General features: G+C 39.4%; 1 protein-coding gene across 1 annotated transcript in view; it reads right to left on the reverse strand.

Annotated features, from left to right (window-relative positions):
* Positions 1-2,299: 2,299 nt before the first annotated feature.
* The window catches only part of LOC147321510 (NACHT, LRR and PYD domains-containing protein 3-like), a 39,410-nt gene continuing 26,015 nt past the window's right edge, over positions 2,300-15,694 (reverse strand). The window contains exons 8-11 of the mRNA XM_086305481.1: positions 13,352-13,519; positions 5,915-6,091; positions 4,489-4,662; positions 2,300-3,987 (exon numbers count right to left, since the gene is read on the reverse strand). Of these exons, the coding sequence (XP_086161607.1) occupies positions 3,975-3,987; positions 4,489-4,662; positions 5,915-6,091; positions 13,352-13,519 (532 nt within the window). The 3' untranslated portion in view covers positions 2,300-3,974. The remainder of the gene's footprint in view (positions 3,988-4,488; positions 4,663-5,914; positions 6,092-13,351; positions 13,520-15,694) is intronic.

Raw genomic sequence — 15,694 nt, forward strand, 5'->3', positions numbered from 1 at the left:
GGCTTTCAAATGAATTAAAAGTCTGTCTTGGTCTTTCATTAATTAATAGGCTGGTGTGAAAAATTGCTGCCACACCGCCCCCTCGGCCTGTGCTTCGAGGTTTCTGGTAGTTAGAATGGCTCGGGGGTGTTGATTCATTTAAACTAACATAATCATCCTGCTGCAACCAGGTTTCTGTAAGGCAGAGTAAATCAATTTGTTGATCAATTATTAAGTCATGTACTAACAGAGACTTGGAGGAGAGAGACCTAATATTTAATAATCCACATTTCACTGTTTTACTCTTTGGTTCAGATGTGGATACTGTATTGTTCTTTCTTTGTGATTGTTTATGTTTAAGTTGTTTGTTGCTGGTTTTTAGTTTGTTTTTTGTCTTTTTGGAAGCTGACACAGTCTCTATGGAGATGGGTTTTTGGGGGGGTAGCAGGAGGAGACGTGTTCCGCTGCTGAAGCCAGTGCATGTCCAGGCCCGTCTGAAGTTTGCCAGAGAGCACATGGATGATACAGCAGAGGATTGGGAGAATGTCATGTGGTCAGATGAAACCAAAGTAGAACTTTCTGGTATAAACTCAACTCGTCGTGTTTGGAGGAAGAAGAATACTGAGTTGCATCCCAAGAACACCATACCTACTGTGAAGCATGGGGGTGGAAACATCATGCTATGGGGCTGTTTTTCTGCCAAGGGGACAGGATGACTGATCCGTGTTAAGGACAGAATGAATGGGGCCATGTATCGTGAGATTTTGAGCCACAAAACCTCCTTCCATCAGTGAGAACTTTGAAGATGAAACGAGGCTGGGTCTTCCAACATGTGGATTCATGGATTTTTTTTTTCACATTCTGTCTCTCACAGTTGAAGTGTACCTCTGGTGCAAATTACTGACCTCTGTCATCATTTTAAGTGGGGGAACTTGCACAATCGGTGGCTGACTAAATACTTTTTTGCCCCATGTATCCCGTTTGTGATCCATGGCTTATTTGATCTGTGATGCTTTCTAGTGATCTTCATTAAAGGACAATGTTTTTCATATAGTGAAATTACTGTTGATAAGAATGCATCATATGCACTATTTGAATCTTCATTTGGAAAAACCTCATTCCAATTGTGTTCCTTTCAGTCCACCTGGAGGGCAGCAATGGCTCTTGTTGTTCTATGTCGTATCATATCAAATATTTGATTCTTTTGTTTAGTTTTAATCCCTTAGGTCTTGCACCTTCGGGGTGTTCTTCGTCCATGTTTGTTGACATAGCTTGCTGTCATAGAGTTGTTTTGCCAACTGCTAACCGTCTTTTTACTGTCCTGCTCTCCTTGTGTGTGTACGCTACACAATTCAGCAGTAGCCTAACTCCACTTGAAATAACGCGCGAAGTCAGGATGTAGCGTCCAACTCCTTTTAATTAGTAAGTATTTCCTCATGGAGTGAAACTGAAATACAAATAACATAGCTAAAATTAACTTAGCATCATTAGCACGACAAAAATAGATTCCAATACACATCCATTAGCGTTAGCACACAACTACTAAAGTTTTCATCTACAGCAATTGTTTCCACAAAATATACATAAAATACAATCCTACAATTCAATACAAATGAAAACTTACAGACGGTGGTGTCGATGGCACAAACAAAAGGCAGATGTCGCTGGGTCAAATATCCCCACATGTGATCCGCTAGGAACTAAAAACATGGCTGACTTCCTGTCACTTCCCGAAACTGTTTTTCAAATTAAAACGAATTTCAAAATAAAATTAGCTCACTGCAAAGAGCGCCTATATTGCAATAAAATTAAGAGCGAAACATCCACACCAACTTTGCAGGAATAAAATATAAATAGTAAGACTTCAGGAGCACATACAAAACAAGACAAAGGCACACACTGGAGAGCAAAGTGCTTGGAGGTAGTGCAAAGGACTTGGTGTGAGTGTGTCAGTGTCCTGAGTGATGAGGGTCACTCAGACCATGGCACAGATTGGTGAGGAGAGGTGAGTTTGTTAGCAGTCTGAATGGCCCAAAGGAAGAAGGGGCATCAGTGACCAACATATTTCCATCACTGTGACTGTGAAAACAATTTACCATTGATCAGTGTGCTTCCCGTTCCACTCTGTTATACTCTGCTAATCTGTCAGATGTGTCATTTTGTTAAACGTGAAGATAGCTGAGTGTCCTGCAGCAAACCAAATCTGCCTGTGGGTCCAATTAAAGGGACCTAAAGCTGTGTTAGTTAAAATTAAAATTCTGGGACACCAGCAGCTTTTTGGTGTAGACAGAAGTTTATTGTGAGAAAGAACAGAATAAAATTTTTCAGTTCAGTTCATTTTTATTTCAAACATTTCAAACATGTGCCTTCACAATCATTACAAAATATCATTCCATTATTTGTTTGAAAAGGAGTAGGCTGAAGTATTTACTTATTTGTCCCTACCCCCTCAAGTTTTACCTCTCATTCATTTAATTTTTTTTTGTCTTAAATTAAACAAACAACATATGAAACATATAAACATATGAAGTAAAACAAAACATAACATACATAAATCAAAAACAAGAAATTAGCAAGCCCCACCACAGTATAGTTTCTTTCATATGAAAAATACAGAATGTGTATATTTGCAGATACACAAGTTATGGAAAAACAACAAACCAAAACAAAACAAAAAAACAGCCAAAAAAGAACCGCAACACCATTACCAGCAACATTACCGTCCTGGGTTAACCCCGTTTTCTTCATTCTTATACTTATTTAAAATTAGGTTTTTATATTTTACTTTAAACTGTTTTATGTTTTGACTGTCTTTTATTTCTTCTGTTAGACTGTTCCATAATTTAACTCCTGCAATTGAGATTGACATAGTTCTTAAAGTTGTTCTAGCACTTTGTATTTTTAAATTCCATTTCCCTCTTAAGTTATACCCACCTTCTCTTTCTATGAACAATTTACAGATTTCTTTGGGAAGCAATTTATTTATGACTTTATACATTATTTGCGCTGTTTTAAGCTTCACCAAGTCTTGGAATTTAATAGCTTGCATTTTGACAAAGAGTGCATTTGTATGGTCCCTGTACCCTACATTATTTATTAATCTAATGGCCCTTTTCTGTATTATAGTTATTGTTTGTGTGTTACTTTTGTATGTGTTTCCCCAGACCTCTACACAGTAGCTCATATATGGCAGTAGTAAAGCACAGTATAAAATGTGCAGTGCTTTCTGATCCAACATATGCTTTGCTTTTCCCAGGACGGCAATGCCCCGTGCCAATTTCCCCCGAACATAAGTAATGTGTGGCTTCCAACAGAGCTTGTGGTCAATGATCACCCCAAGAAATTTTATTTCATTTACTCTTTCTAAATATACATTGTCAACACATATTTCTACTTCGATGTTTTTCTTTTGGTTTCCAAACAACATAAATTTGGTTTTATCGAGATTCAATGATAATTTATTTATATCAAACCACTTCTTTAATATCGTTAATTCCTGTGTGATCATTTCCAAAACCTGTGGCAATTCCCCACCTGCACACAGTATATTTGTGTCATCTGCATTGAACATGTAAATACAAATAATGTTGATGGCCTCTCCACTGACCATCTCCACATAAGATATCCGCAGCGCTTTCACTTCCCTATTGTACAGTTATAGATCAAAGGTTTAATCAGCTTATAACCAATGTCAACCTTCATTTATCTTTTCATCCTTATTTTTTGTTTTCATTACGATAACACAAGTTGAATCACACCATCATCCTATTACATTACAGTTAAAAGTTGGATTTCATGGTAATTAGTGCAACAGATTTTTTTTTTAACATTTTACATGACCTTTCCATCTAATTCTTTGTGCTTGTTGAGGTCTTCTATCTTCAAAAATCTGTGATCTTTCCCATTCACAGGATCTGTACACACAAGCTACTGCTTCTTCAGCCTCTCCATATCATCAGGACACAGGTCACTCTCTGTCAGCATACACAAGTTTATCAGAGCTTCCACCTGCAAATATACATAGACATTTGTGAACATGGGAAACGACTTAATTTTTTTCAGTGGAGGGGGGATATTTAGACATCAGCAGACAAAGTCAAACTAGCCTTCGCTTGACTGAAGGTATGACAGCTCGACCTCCACTTTAGACTCTTTTATTCAGATTGATCATTCTGGCTTCAATAGTCACTTTCCCCAAACCATCATCGACGTAATGCTACAAGACTGCTCAAATAAGTTCTACAGTTAATTAATGTTTCAATCTTAAATATGATTAAGCTATCTGTATCAATAGGTTATGCGCTACAAGCCTTTAAGGTGGCAGGAATTAAACATTACTTACAAATCTGTGACTTGATCCAGCTATCTACAAAGCTATACAAATATCTCACAATTACATGGGGAAAATCAGCCTCATAGGCTATAGGTTTACAGAAAATATTAAAAGAAAATACATACATTTAGTAATAAATGTAAAGCAACATGGGCACACTTAAACCATCCACTGACCTCAGAGTCTTCAGTCCACAATTTGGTTTCTCCACCAGATCACACAGCTGCCTCATGTCTGCATCTTTCAGTTTATTGTCAGTTAAGTCTAGCTCTTTTAGATGTGAGGGGTTGGATTTCAGAGCTGAGGCCAGAGCTGCACAACTGATTTCGGACAAACTGCAGCTATCCAGTCTGAAGAAAGAACATAAATTCATTAGACAAAGTTTCTAAATTAAATTACTCAGTGTTTCATATCTCTTCCGCACACAAGAAAGTTTAGAGAATATATATAAATTCAGAAAAAGAAAAATCCAAACAGCACATGCCAAAATTCTTTAAGAAATGCTTTGAAAAGTGTTGAAAGGTGTATCTCTATGTCTTTTGAGGCTATTGCTATTTTCCTATGAGATACATGTTTTTTACCTTAAATAACTTAAATGAATATCTTTTATTTTTTTTTATTTTTTTTAAATTGGCCCAGCTTTGGCCCATGGGACCTCCCTGGGCTCAATCTGAAAGAGCAACATGGATCCACCCTCTTTTGGACCCACCAATCACAAGAGGAGCTATGGGGATCCTCTGCAGAATGAAGTAGGCAATGGTCAGGGGTGAAGTCCCTGGGGTTTTTAATCTAATCCAAAACTGGTTCTAGTGAAATCAATGTCACCTCTCTGCAATAGGTGTAGGCTGCTGGGGGATTCCCATGATTCACTGGGTGTCTCTTCTTCAATCACTATGTGTTAATAGACCTCTCTGCACTGAATCATATCTGTTATTAATCTCTGTCTCTCTTTCACAGCATGTCTTTAACCTGTCTTCCTTCTCTCTCCCCAACCGGTCACAGCAGATGGCCCCTCCCGTCCCTGAGCCTGATTCTGCCGGAGGTTTCTTCCTGTTAAAAGGGAGTTTTTCCTTCCCACTGTTGCCAAAGTGCTTGCTCACAGGACGTCATATGATTATTAGGTTTTTCTCTGTATCTATTATTGTAGGGTCTAGCTTACAATATAAAGCGCCTTGAGGTGACAGTAGTTGTGATTTGGCGCTGTCAAGAGGTGTTTCTCCATGCCACATTCCCTATCTATTTCATTTTGTTTATTCAGCCTTCTTTGTGTACATACAGTCTTTTGTTTGTTTTTTTTCTATTGTTTTTCATTTCTTTCCTTTTGTTGTTTTGTTATGGCCTCTGTATCTTCCATGCACTGTTTAGGTTTGACCTTTGCTGTTTTTCTGTGATTCCTCATATTTAGATTTTTTTTTTTATATACACTGATGTTTGGTTTTTGCACATCTTTCAAGCAGCCAGAAACCATTATTTCTTTAGCTATTTTTGCATTCTGTCATCCGACCTTGCACCTCTAATATATAATCTAAGAGAATTATTATAACATGAGCTTTGTGTCACCACAGTCTTTATATCATAAGTTTAAAAAATGACTTGTCTGACCTCAGAATCTCCAGTCTACAGTGCCGACTCTCCAGAAAACCACAGAGCTGCTTCACTCCTGAATCCTGCAGGTCGTTGTTGTGACTCAGGTCCAGTTCTCTCAGATAGGAGGGGTTGGACTTCAGAGCTGAGCCCAAAGGAGTACAGCTAATCTCTGACAAACAGCAGCCCATCAATCTGAATTAAGGAAATTATATTGCAGAATGACAAAGACATTTAATATAGGACTAATATAGGACATCCAAAAGCATTTCCATTCATTTCATTTTCATTCTTTGTAATCCCTCTGTGTATCCCCAGGTTAGTTTGTTATCTAGGTTTAGGTTTCTGTTATTATGCTTCCCCCATGTCCCTTCTTGTGTTGTCAGTTTTGTCTCTGTTTTTCACTTTCTTTTTGTGTGTCGAGGTTGTGTCTCTGCAATCTGTACTTTCAGCCTTATTTTGACAGTGTCTTGTGTTAAGTTTCTGTTTTATTGTTTTGTAGTACTGAGTTTAATTATACTTTTTCTGGCCTTGTTGTCTCTCTCTGGTTCCATGTTTAGTCAAAATCAGTGTCTGTTTCCCCTTTCCTTGTGTATATCATCTGTTTTCTGTTTTATTCTGATAGCCACTTGTCCTGCATGCATCATGATCATTTTTGCTTCCCCTGTTTCCTCTCCTGTTTATATTGTCTGTATCTCTAGCTGTGCATTGTCGTGATCTCCCTTATTTCGCCAGCTGTGTGTCCTGTTAGTGTCCAGTGTAGTTTCATTGCTAATATTTCTCAGTGTATGTTTACTTCAGTTCTTTGTATTTTAGTTGCCTGTGACTGTAGTAATAAAGCTGTTTCAAGAACTCAGGCGGTCAGCACTCTGTACAGGCCAGTCAAATTGTTCCACACCAAACTCACTTATCCATATCTTTATGTGTCTTCGTTTCTGCACTGGTGAGCAGTCATGTTGGAGCAGAAAGGGCCATCACCAAACTTTTCCCAAAAATTTGGGAGCATAACATTGTCATTGCTTCTTAATTCAGATAAAACTGAGGTTATTGTACTCGGCCCTGAAAATCTTAGAAATATGGTATCTAACCAGATTCTTACTCTGGATGGCATTACCTTGGCCTCCAGTAACACTGTGAGGTACCTTGGAGTCATTTTTGACCAGGATATGTCCTTCAATGCACATATTAAACAAATATGTAAGACTGCTTTCTTCCATTTGTGCAACATCTCTAAAATTAGAAATATCCTGTCTCAGAGTGACGCTGAAAAACTAGTTCATGCATTTATTACTTCCAGGCTGGACTACTGTAATTCATTATTATCAGGATGTCCAAAAAACTCCCTGAAAAGCCTTCAGCTAATCCAAAATGCTTCAACAAGAGTCCTGACAGGGACTAGAAAGAGAGAGCACATTTCTCCTGTTTTGGCTTCCCTTCATTGGCTTCCTGTTAAATCCAGAATTGAATTCAAATTCATGCTCCTCACATACAAGGCCTTAAATAATCAGGCCCCATCTTATCTTAATGACCTTGTAGTACCATATCACCCTATTAGAGCACTTCACTCTCGCTCTGCAGGCCTACTTGTTGTTCCTAGAGTATTTAAAAGTAGAATGGGAGGCAGAACCTTCAGTTTTCAGGCCCCTCTTCTGTGGAACCAGCTTCCAGTTTGGATTCAGGAGACAGACACTATCTCTACTTTAAAGATTAGGCTTCAAACTTTCCTTTTTGCTAAAGCATATAGTTAGGGCTGGACCAGGTGACCCTGAATCCTCCCTTATTTATGCTGCAATACACGTAGGCTGCTGGGGGATTCCCATGATGCATTGAGTTTTTCCTTTCCAGTCACCTTTCTCATTCACTATATATTAATAGACCTCTCTGCATTGAATCATATCTGTTATTAACCTCTGTCTCTCTTCCACAGCATGTCTTTATCCTGTCTTCCTTCTCTCTCCCCAACTGGTCGCAGCAGATGGCCACCCCTCCCCGAGCTTGGTTCTGCCGGATGTTTCTTCCTGTTAAAAGGGAGTTTTTCCTTCGCACTGTCGCCAATGTGCTTGCTCATAGGGGGTCATATGATTGTTGGGTTTTTCTCTGTATTTATGAAGTGCCTTGAGGCGACTTTTGTTGTTATTTGGTGCTATATAAATAAAATTGAATTGAATTGAATTGAATTGAATTCAATGTCTTGTTATGCTGAAGCATTAAGAGTTCCTTTCACTGAAACAAGGGGAACAATCTCAACTCCTGAAAAACCACTAACCCCACTCTGACTTCATTTGCTGCCATGTTCAATCACTTCCACTTTGTCTTGATGCATGCTCAATCATCTACGTAAGGAAATCCCAAAGAATTGATTCTGTTCATCTGGGCATAGCCTTTTCAGTGACCATTTCACCATCTTACAATGCTGTAACTTCAGCAATTCTCAACTGTCTGTGAATGGTACTCATGGCTAGTGATCCATGGACATGACAATTTAAATGCTAATCATCATGAAACTGACCTCACAGCTCATTGTTCATTCAGTGGTTCTAGTTTGTCATTATGCAAATGTACTGTTTATACAGGGAGTGCAGAATTATTTAAAAAAAAAACAAAAAAAAAACAAAAAAAAAAAACAAATTTCCCACGTGTGGGACTAATAAAGGTTATCTTATCTTATCTTATCTTATTAGGCAAATGAGTATTTTTGTCATGGTCCTGGGCCATGTTGGCCCAGTATTCTTGGTTCCTTGTATTTTCACTCCTTATTTAGGCCATGTTTTCTGAGGTGTCCTGTTGTGGTGTTCCCTAAGTGTTTTCCCTTTGTGACTCTTACCCCCTTTGTGCCCCTCTGTGTATTTATGAGCTCTCGTCTCTCTTTGTGTTTAGTCCATGTTTCCCCCAGCCTGTTATGTCTGTGTTCTCCCCGTGCTCTCTCTCCTCCTGTCTTAACCTCTGTGTACTTCCTGTTTTACTTTGACAGTCTCTCGTCAGTATGCGTCATGTTGTGTTCACTCCTGCCCTGTCTCGTTATGTTTATCAGTGTCACCTGTGTTCCCCACCTGTGTGTAATCTCCCTGTGTTCTCTGAGTGTATTTAAGTTGTGTCTTCTGTCATGGTAGTTGCTGGTTCGTCTGTGTTGTTTCCCCTCGGTCTCCCTGCGTCTTCCCGTATGTATTTCCCCGGACCTCCCTGCATCCTCGTTTCTGGTTTGTGTTATTAGTTCTACCCAGTTTAGGTTTTCCTGTTTCATGGTACCCACACCGTTGCTGTTTGTATTTTCGGTTGTCAAATAAACACTCATCTGCACCAGAGCTGCCGCATTTTGGGTCCTATTTCAACTCCACACGGCTTGCCCCGCAAACCGTGACAATTTTGTCCACATCCTCTTCATGCATGTTGTCTTACTCCAAGCTGTATAGGCTCGAAAGCCTACTACCAATTAAGCATATTAGGTGATGTGCATCTCTGTAATGAGAAGGGGTGTGATCTAATGACATCAACACCCTATATCAGGTGTGCATAATTATTAGGCAACGTCCTTTCCTTTGGCAAAATGAAGGACTTGAGAGGCTCAGAAAAGTCAAGAATAGTGAGTTATCTTGCAGAGGGATGCAGCAGTCTCAAAATTGCAAAGCTTCTGAAGCGTGATCATCGAACAATCAAGCGTTTCATTCAAAATAGTCAACAGGGTCGCAAGAAGTTTGTGGAAAAACCAAGGCACAAAATAACTGCCCATGAACTGAGAAAAGTCAAGCGTGCAGCTGCCAAGATGCCACTTGCCACCAGTTTGGCCATATTTCAGAGCTGCAACATCACTGGAGTGCCCAAAAGCACAAGGTGTGCAATACTCAGAGACATGGCCAAGGTAAGAAAGGCTGAAAGACGACCACCACTGAACAAGACACACAAGCTGAAACGTCAAGACTGGGCCAAGAAATATCTCAAGACTGGTTTTTCTAAGGTTTTATGGACTGATGAAATGAGAGGGAGTCTTGATGGGCCAGATGGATGGGCCCGTGGCTGGATTGGTAAAGGGCAGAGAGCTCCAGTCCGACTCAGACGCCAGCAAGGTGGAGGTGGAGTACTGGTTTGGGCTGGTATCATCAAAGATGAGCTTGTGGGGCCTTTTCGGGTTGAGGATGGAGTCAAGCTCAACTCCCAGTCCTACTGCCAGTTTCTGGAAGACACCTTCTTCAAGCAGTGGTACAGGAAGAAGTCTGCATCCTTCAAGAAAAACATTATTTTCATGCAGGACAATGCTCCATCACACGTGTCCAAGTACTCCACAGCGTGGCTGGCAAGAAAGGGTATAAAAGAAGAAAAACTAATGACATGGCCACCTTGTTCACCTGATCTGAACCCCATTGAGAACCTGTGGTCCATCATCAAATGTGAGATTTACAAGGAGGGAAAACAGTACACCTCTCTGAACAGTGTCTGGGAGGCTGTGGTTGCTGCTGCACGCAATGTTGATGGTGAACAGATCAAAACACTGACAGAATCCATGGATGGCAGGCTTTTGAGTGTCCTTGCAAAGAAAGGTGGCTATATTGGTCGCTGATTTGTTTTTGTTTTGTTTTTGAATGTCAGAAATGTATATTTGTGAATGTGGAGATGTTATATTGGTTACACTGGTAAAAATAAATAATTGAAATGGGTATATATTTGTTTTTTGTTAAGTTGCCTAATAATTATGCACAGTAATAGTCACCTGCACACACAGATATCCCCCTAAAATAGCTAAAACTAAAAACAAACTAAAAACTACTTCCAAAAACATTCAGCTTTGATATTAATGAGTTTTTTGGGTTCATTGAGAACATGGTTGTTGTTCAATAATAAAATTATTCCTCAAAAATACAACTTGCCTAATAATTCTGCACCCCCTGTAAGGTTGGAAACCTGCAGTCAGCTGAGACTGAAGAAGTCACTTGGATGAGTGACGAAATGCTTCTTCCACTGAAAATCCTATGTCCAGATAAACAGAATCAATTTTTAGCACTTTCACTTTGCTATAAGCAACCCATTCTGTAACAAATGTTTACAAAAGCAGTCTTCATGTCTAGGTGTTTGATTTTGTACACCTGGGGAACTGGAGGTGATTGGAACACCTGAATTCAATTATTTGGATGGGCTGAATATTGTTAGCAGTATATTGCACGTCATACCACCTTTCTGGTGGTATGACTCTGAAGCTGTTATCTCAACAGATAGCTGCAAAGGAAATTTCACTAGCAACAGATTGCACTACATTAAAAATTATTTGTAAATGTTTTTTATAATTTTTTTTTAAATTACGCTTCCTCCAGAAGCAGAGACTACAATAGTCTTTCCTCAATGAGTCAATGACACACTTCCAGTCCAGTCTATTAATAAGGTGAACACCCAGGTATATGAAGCCCTCCACCATATTTACCATTTCTCCAAGGTTAGAAATGGTGTTCAACTCAGGCTTGGGCCTCCAAAAATATCTCACCATGTCTTTTTCTTCTTGGCTTGGCTTGGCGTCCACTTCTCTATTCAGTTTTCACAAATGATCTGCCGTATGTCTTGGATAAATCTCATCTTGTAATGTATGCTGATGATTCCACCATGTTTTATTCAGCCAGTGGCAACTCTGAATTGACCAACGTATTGCAACAAGATTTGCTGAACGTGTTTTACTGGCTAAGTAAAATTAACATGATTTTAAACATCTAAAATCTATGTTAATAGGAAGTAGAGTACGCTTAGTCACAACTAACCCACAACTAAATCTTTCCATAGCTGGAATGGTAAATGGCCTGTATTTATATAGCGCTTTACTAGTCCCTAAGGACCCCAAAGCGCTTTACATATCCAGTCATCCACCCATTCACACACACACATTCACACACTGGTGATGGCAAGCCACATTGTAGCCACAGCCACCCTGGGGCGCACTGACAGAGGCCAGGCTGCCGGACACTGGCGCCACCGGGCCCTCTGACCACCACCAGTAGGCAACAGGTGAAGTGTCTTGCCCAAGGACACAACGACTGAGACTGCCCAAGCCGGGGCTCGAACCGGCAACCTTCCGATTACAAGGCGAACCCCCAACTCTTGAGCCACAATCACCCCAATGGTACTAGAACAGGTGACCCAGATTAAATTACTTGGTGTTACTATAAACCACCACCTTTCATGGTCTCAGCACATTGACTGTGTTATTAAGAAAATGGGACAGTGCATAGCTATGGCTAGGAAATGCTCCTTTTATATTACTTTTTTTGTCAATTATGAAAGGTGTCATTAATGCACTAGTATTATCTCATCTAGAGTACTGTTCAATCATTTGGTCAGCAGCTAATAAGACAGATCTGATCAGACTTCAGTTAGTCAAGAACAAGGCAGCCAGATTAGTGTTAAGGTGTTCAAACTATAGAAATATCTATAACTTTCTTTGCTTTCAAATAAGCTAAATTATACTATGGCTTACTCGTATTTTTTAAGAAAGCAATACTTTTAAAGACACCATATTTTTTTTTCTGCTCAGTTGCAGTATCCAGATGAAATACATAATCATAGTACATGATTTTCAACAAAACACAATTTGGTAACTCCTCAACTTAAAAGTTGAGAAAGTAAACTGCCATCGGTCAAGAGAGGTAGCCCTCTGGAGCCTAAGACTGGCCAAGCCGAGTTTTAAAAAAAAAAAAAAAGTAATGACGTAAGATGTTAAGGTAACAAGTGTGCAATAGAGGGCAGATGGGGCAGAGTTCATCAATATTGAGACAAAACAGGATGTTTTCCAGAGTAATGGTATCTTCTCCTGGCTCAAACTAAGATTGAAGATGTGCTGTAAAAGTGGACCTTCCATGACCTTCCAAGCTATATAGTTTGTCTTCCATATTTCCAACTATATCCATCACATACTGTGTATGCTACCATTGTATATAGTGTATTATCTTACTTTTTTCATTGATTGTACTTAATTGTATTTTTGTATTTCCTTCATATATCTGTACCTGAGCTGAGGTGAGTTTGGATGGGTCCTAGACTTAAGGTGTTAAACACATTGGCTCTATTTAGGTTTCCCACGGTTTAATAGTTCTTGTTCTGTGATCTTTTTCATTCCTGACCACACATCTTTCGTTTTCCCTGATCTTGTTTTCTGCCTGTTTTTGTAAATAATGTACCACGTTATAATATACCTCCTGTCCCTATAATGGTTTTCTCTTTTTCTTTTTATTGGCTTTACCTACAATGGCCATAATACTATCAGAAATACTTCAGAGATTAACCAATAAAAAAAATGCCCTGGTCTGAATTCTTCCTGACAAAAAAAGAAGGTAAATCAGAGTAAATTATCACTTCGAAGACTTCTCTTATATTAGGGTTTTAAATGTTTAGCTTTTGGACTGAAACGGTCAAAATACTATGGTTTAGTATCATATCAGTCTTCTGTCAGTTTAGTGCCAGCACAACAAAAACACAGTTTCTGACCTCAGAGTCTCCAGTCTACATTGCCGACTCTCCAGAAAACCACACAACTGTTTCATTCCCGAATCCTGCAGCTTGTTCCCTCTCAGGTCCAGATGTTTAAGATGGGAAGGGTTAGACTTCAGAGCTGCAAACAGGCAGCTGATCTCTGACAAACTGCAGCTCCTCAATCTGAATAAAGCATAGGAAGTATTATCTGTTTAGAGATGAAAAAGATCCAGAATGTAGAAGTTGAACACAGAAGCTGAAAATTAAAATTCTAAATGAAGTATAACAAATACCAAAATATAAACAGAACAATGAGTGAAACAAATTAATGACTGTATACTTCTGTTTCACTAAATATGGAAATATTAAGATGATGTTCCTATGAGATATATATGTAAGTATGTGTATATAAAAATAAAGGCGTTGAAATTTCAACTATGCATGGATTTAAACATGCAAAAGTTTGGGCAACCTTGTAATGGTCATTATTTTCCTGTATAAATCACTGGTTGTTACAATAAAAAATGTCAGTTAAATATATCATATAGGAGACACACACAGTGATATTTGAGAAGTGAAATGAAGTTTATTGGATTTACAGAAAACGTGCAATAATTGTTTAAACAAAATCAGGCAGGTGCATAAATTTGGGCACCACAAAAAAAGAAATGAAATCAATATTTAGTAGATCCACCTTTACAGAAATTACAGCCTCTAAACGCTTCCTGTGGGTTCCAATGAGAGTCTGGATTGTGGTTGAAGGTATTTTGGACCATTCCTCTTTACAAAATATCTCTAGTTCATTCAGGTTTGATGGCTTCCGAGCATGGACAGCTCTCTTTAACTCACACCACAGATTTTCAATAATATTCAGGTCTGGGGACTGAGATGGCCATTCCAGAACGTTGTACCTGTTCCTCTGCATGAATGCCTTAGTGGATTTAGAGCAGTGTTTCGGGTCATTGTCTTGTTGAAAGATGCATTGGCCTCCAGAAACTGCTGATGCTGAGTGGAATCCATGTGTCCCTCAACTTTTACAAGATTCCCAGTCCCTGCACTGGCCACACAGCCCCACAGCATGATGGAACCACCACCATATTTTTCTGTAGGTAGCGGGTGTTTTTCTTGGAATGCTGTGTTCTTTTTCCTCCATGCATAACGCCCCTTGTTATGCCCAAATAACTCAATTTAGTTACATCAGTCCACAGCACCTTATTCCAGAATGAAGCTGGCTTGTCCAAATTTGCTTTAGCATACCTCAAGCGGCTCTGTTTGTGCTGTGGGTGGAGAAAAGGCTTCCTTTGCATCACTCTCACATACAGCATCTCCTTGTGTAAAGTGCGCCGAATGGTTGAACGATGCACAGTGACTCCATCTGCTGTAACATGATGTTGTAGGTCTTTGGTGCTGGTCTGTGGGTTGACTCTGACTGGTCTCACCATTCGTCGCTTCTGTCTATCCAAGATTTTTCTTGGTCTGCCACTTTGAGCCGTAACTTGAACTGAGTCTGTGGTCTTCCATTTTCTCAGTATGTTCCTAACTGTGGATACAGACAGTTTAAATCTCTGAGACAGCTTTCTGTATCCTTCCCCTAAACCATGATGGTGAACAATCTCTGTCTTCAGGTCATTTGACAGTTGTTTTGAGACCCTCATGTTGCTACTCTTCAGAGAATATTAAAAGAGGAGGGAAACTTACAATTGACCACCTTAAATACTCTTTCTCATTAATGGATTCACCTGTGTATGTAGGTCAGGGGTCACTGAGCTTACCGAGCCAATTTGAGTTCCGATAATTAGTTCTAAAAGTTTTGAAATCAATAAAATGACAACAGTGCCCAAATTTATGCACCTGCCTGATTTTGTTTAAACAATTATTACACACTTTCTGTAAATCCAATAAACTTCATTTCACTTCTCAAATATCACTGTGTGTCTCCTATATGATATATTTAACTGACATTTTTTATTGTAACAACCAACGATTTATACACGGAAATAATGACTATTAACAAGGTTGTCCAAACTTTTGCATCCCACTGTATATATACACCCTTTTGTAAATCGCTACCTCATTGTGGTGCATGGATTTGTGTGTCCCAGGGATCCCAGTGGGTAAGTTGTCTGTGTTGTCAAGGGCTTTGCCCTCCTGATAGGGTCTCCCATTGGTCCTGGTGAGACTAGTGACTGAGACATGGAATGTCACTTCTCTGCTGGGGAGGGAGCCTGAGCTACTGCGTGAGGTTGAGAGGTACCAACTAGATATAGTTGTGCTCACCTCAATGCACAGCTTGGGCTCCAAAACCAGACACCTGGCTAGACTCAGTCTGGAGTAGATCTTGGTGAGAGGCATCGGGCT

This window comes from Aulonocara sp. 'chitande type north' Nkhata Bay, linkage group LG9 (genome assembly GCF_057382095.1).
Source record: "Aulonocara sp. 'chitande type north' Nkhata Bay isolate Kocher_YH1m ecotype deep benthic linkage group LG9, A_spYH_male_GT1.1, whole genome shotgun sequence".
Lineage (NCBI taxonomy): Eukaryota > Metazoa > Chordata > Actinopteri > Cichliformes > Cichlidae > Aulonocara > Aulonocara sp. 'chitande type north' Nkhata Bay.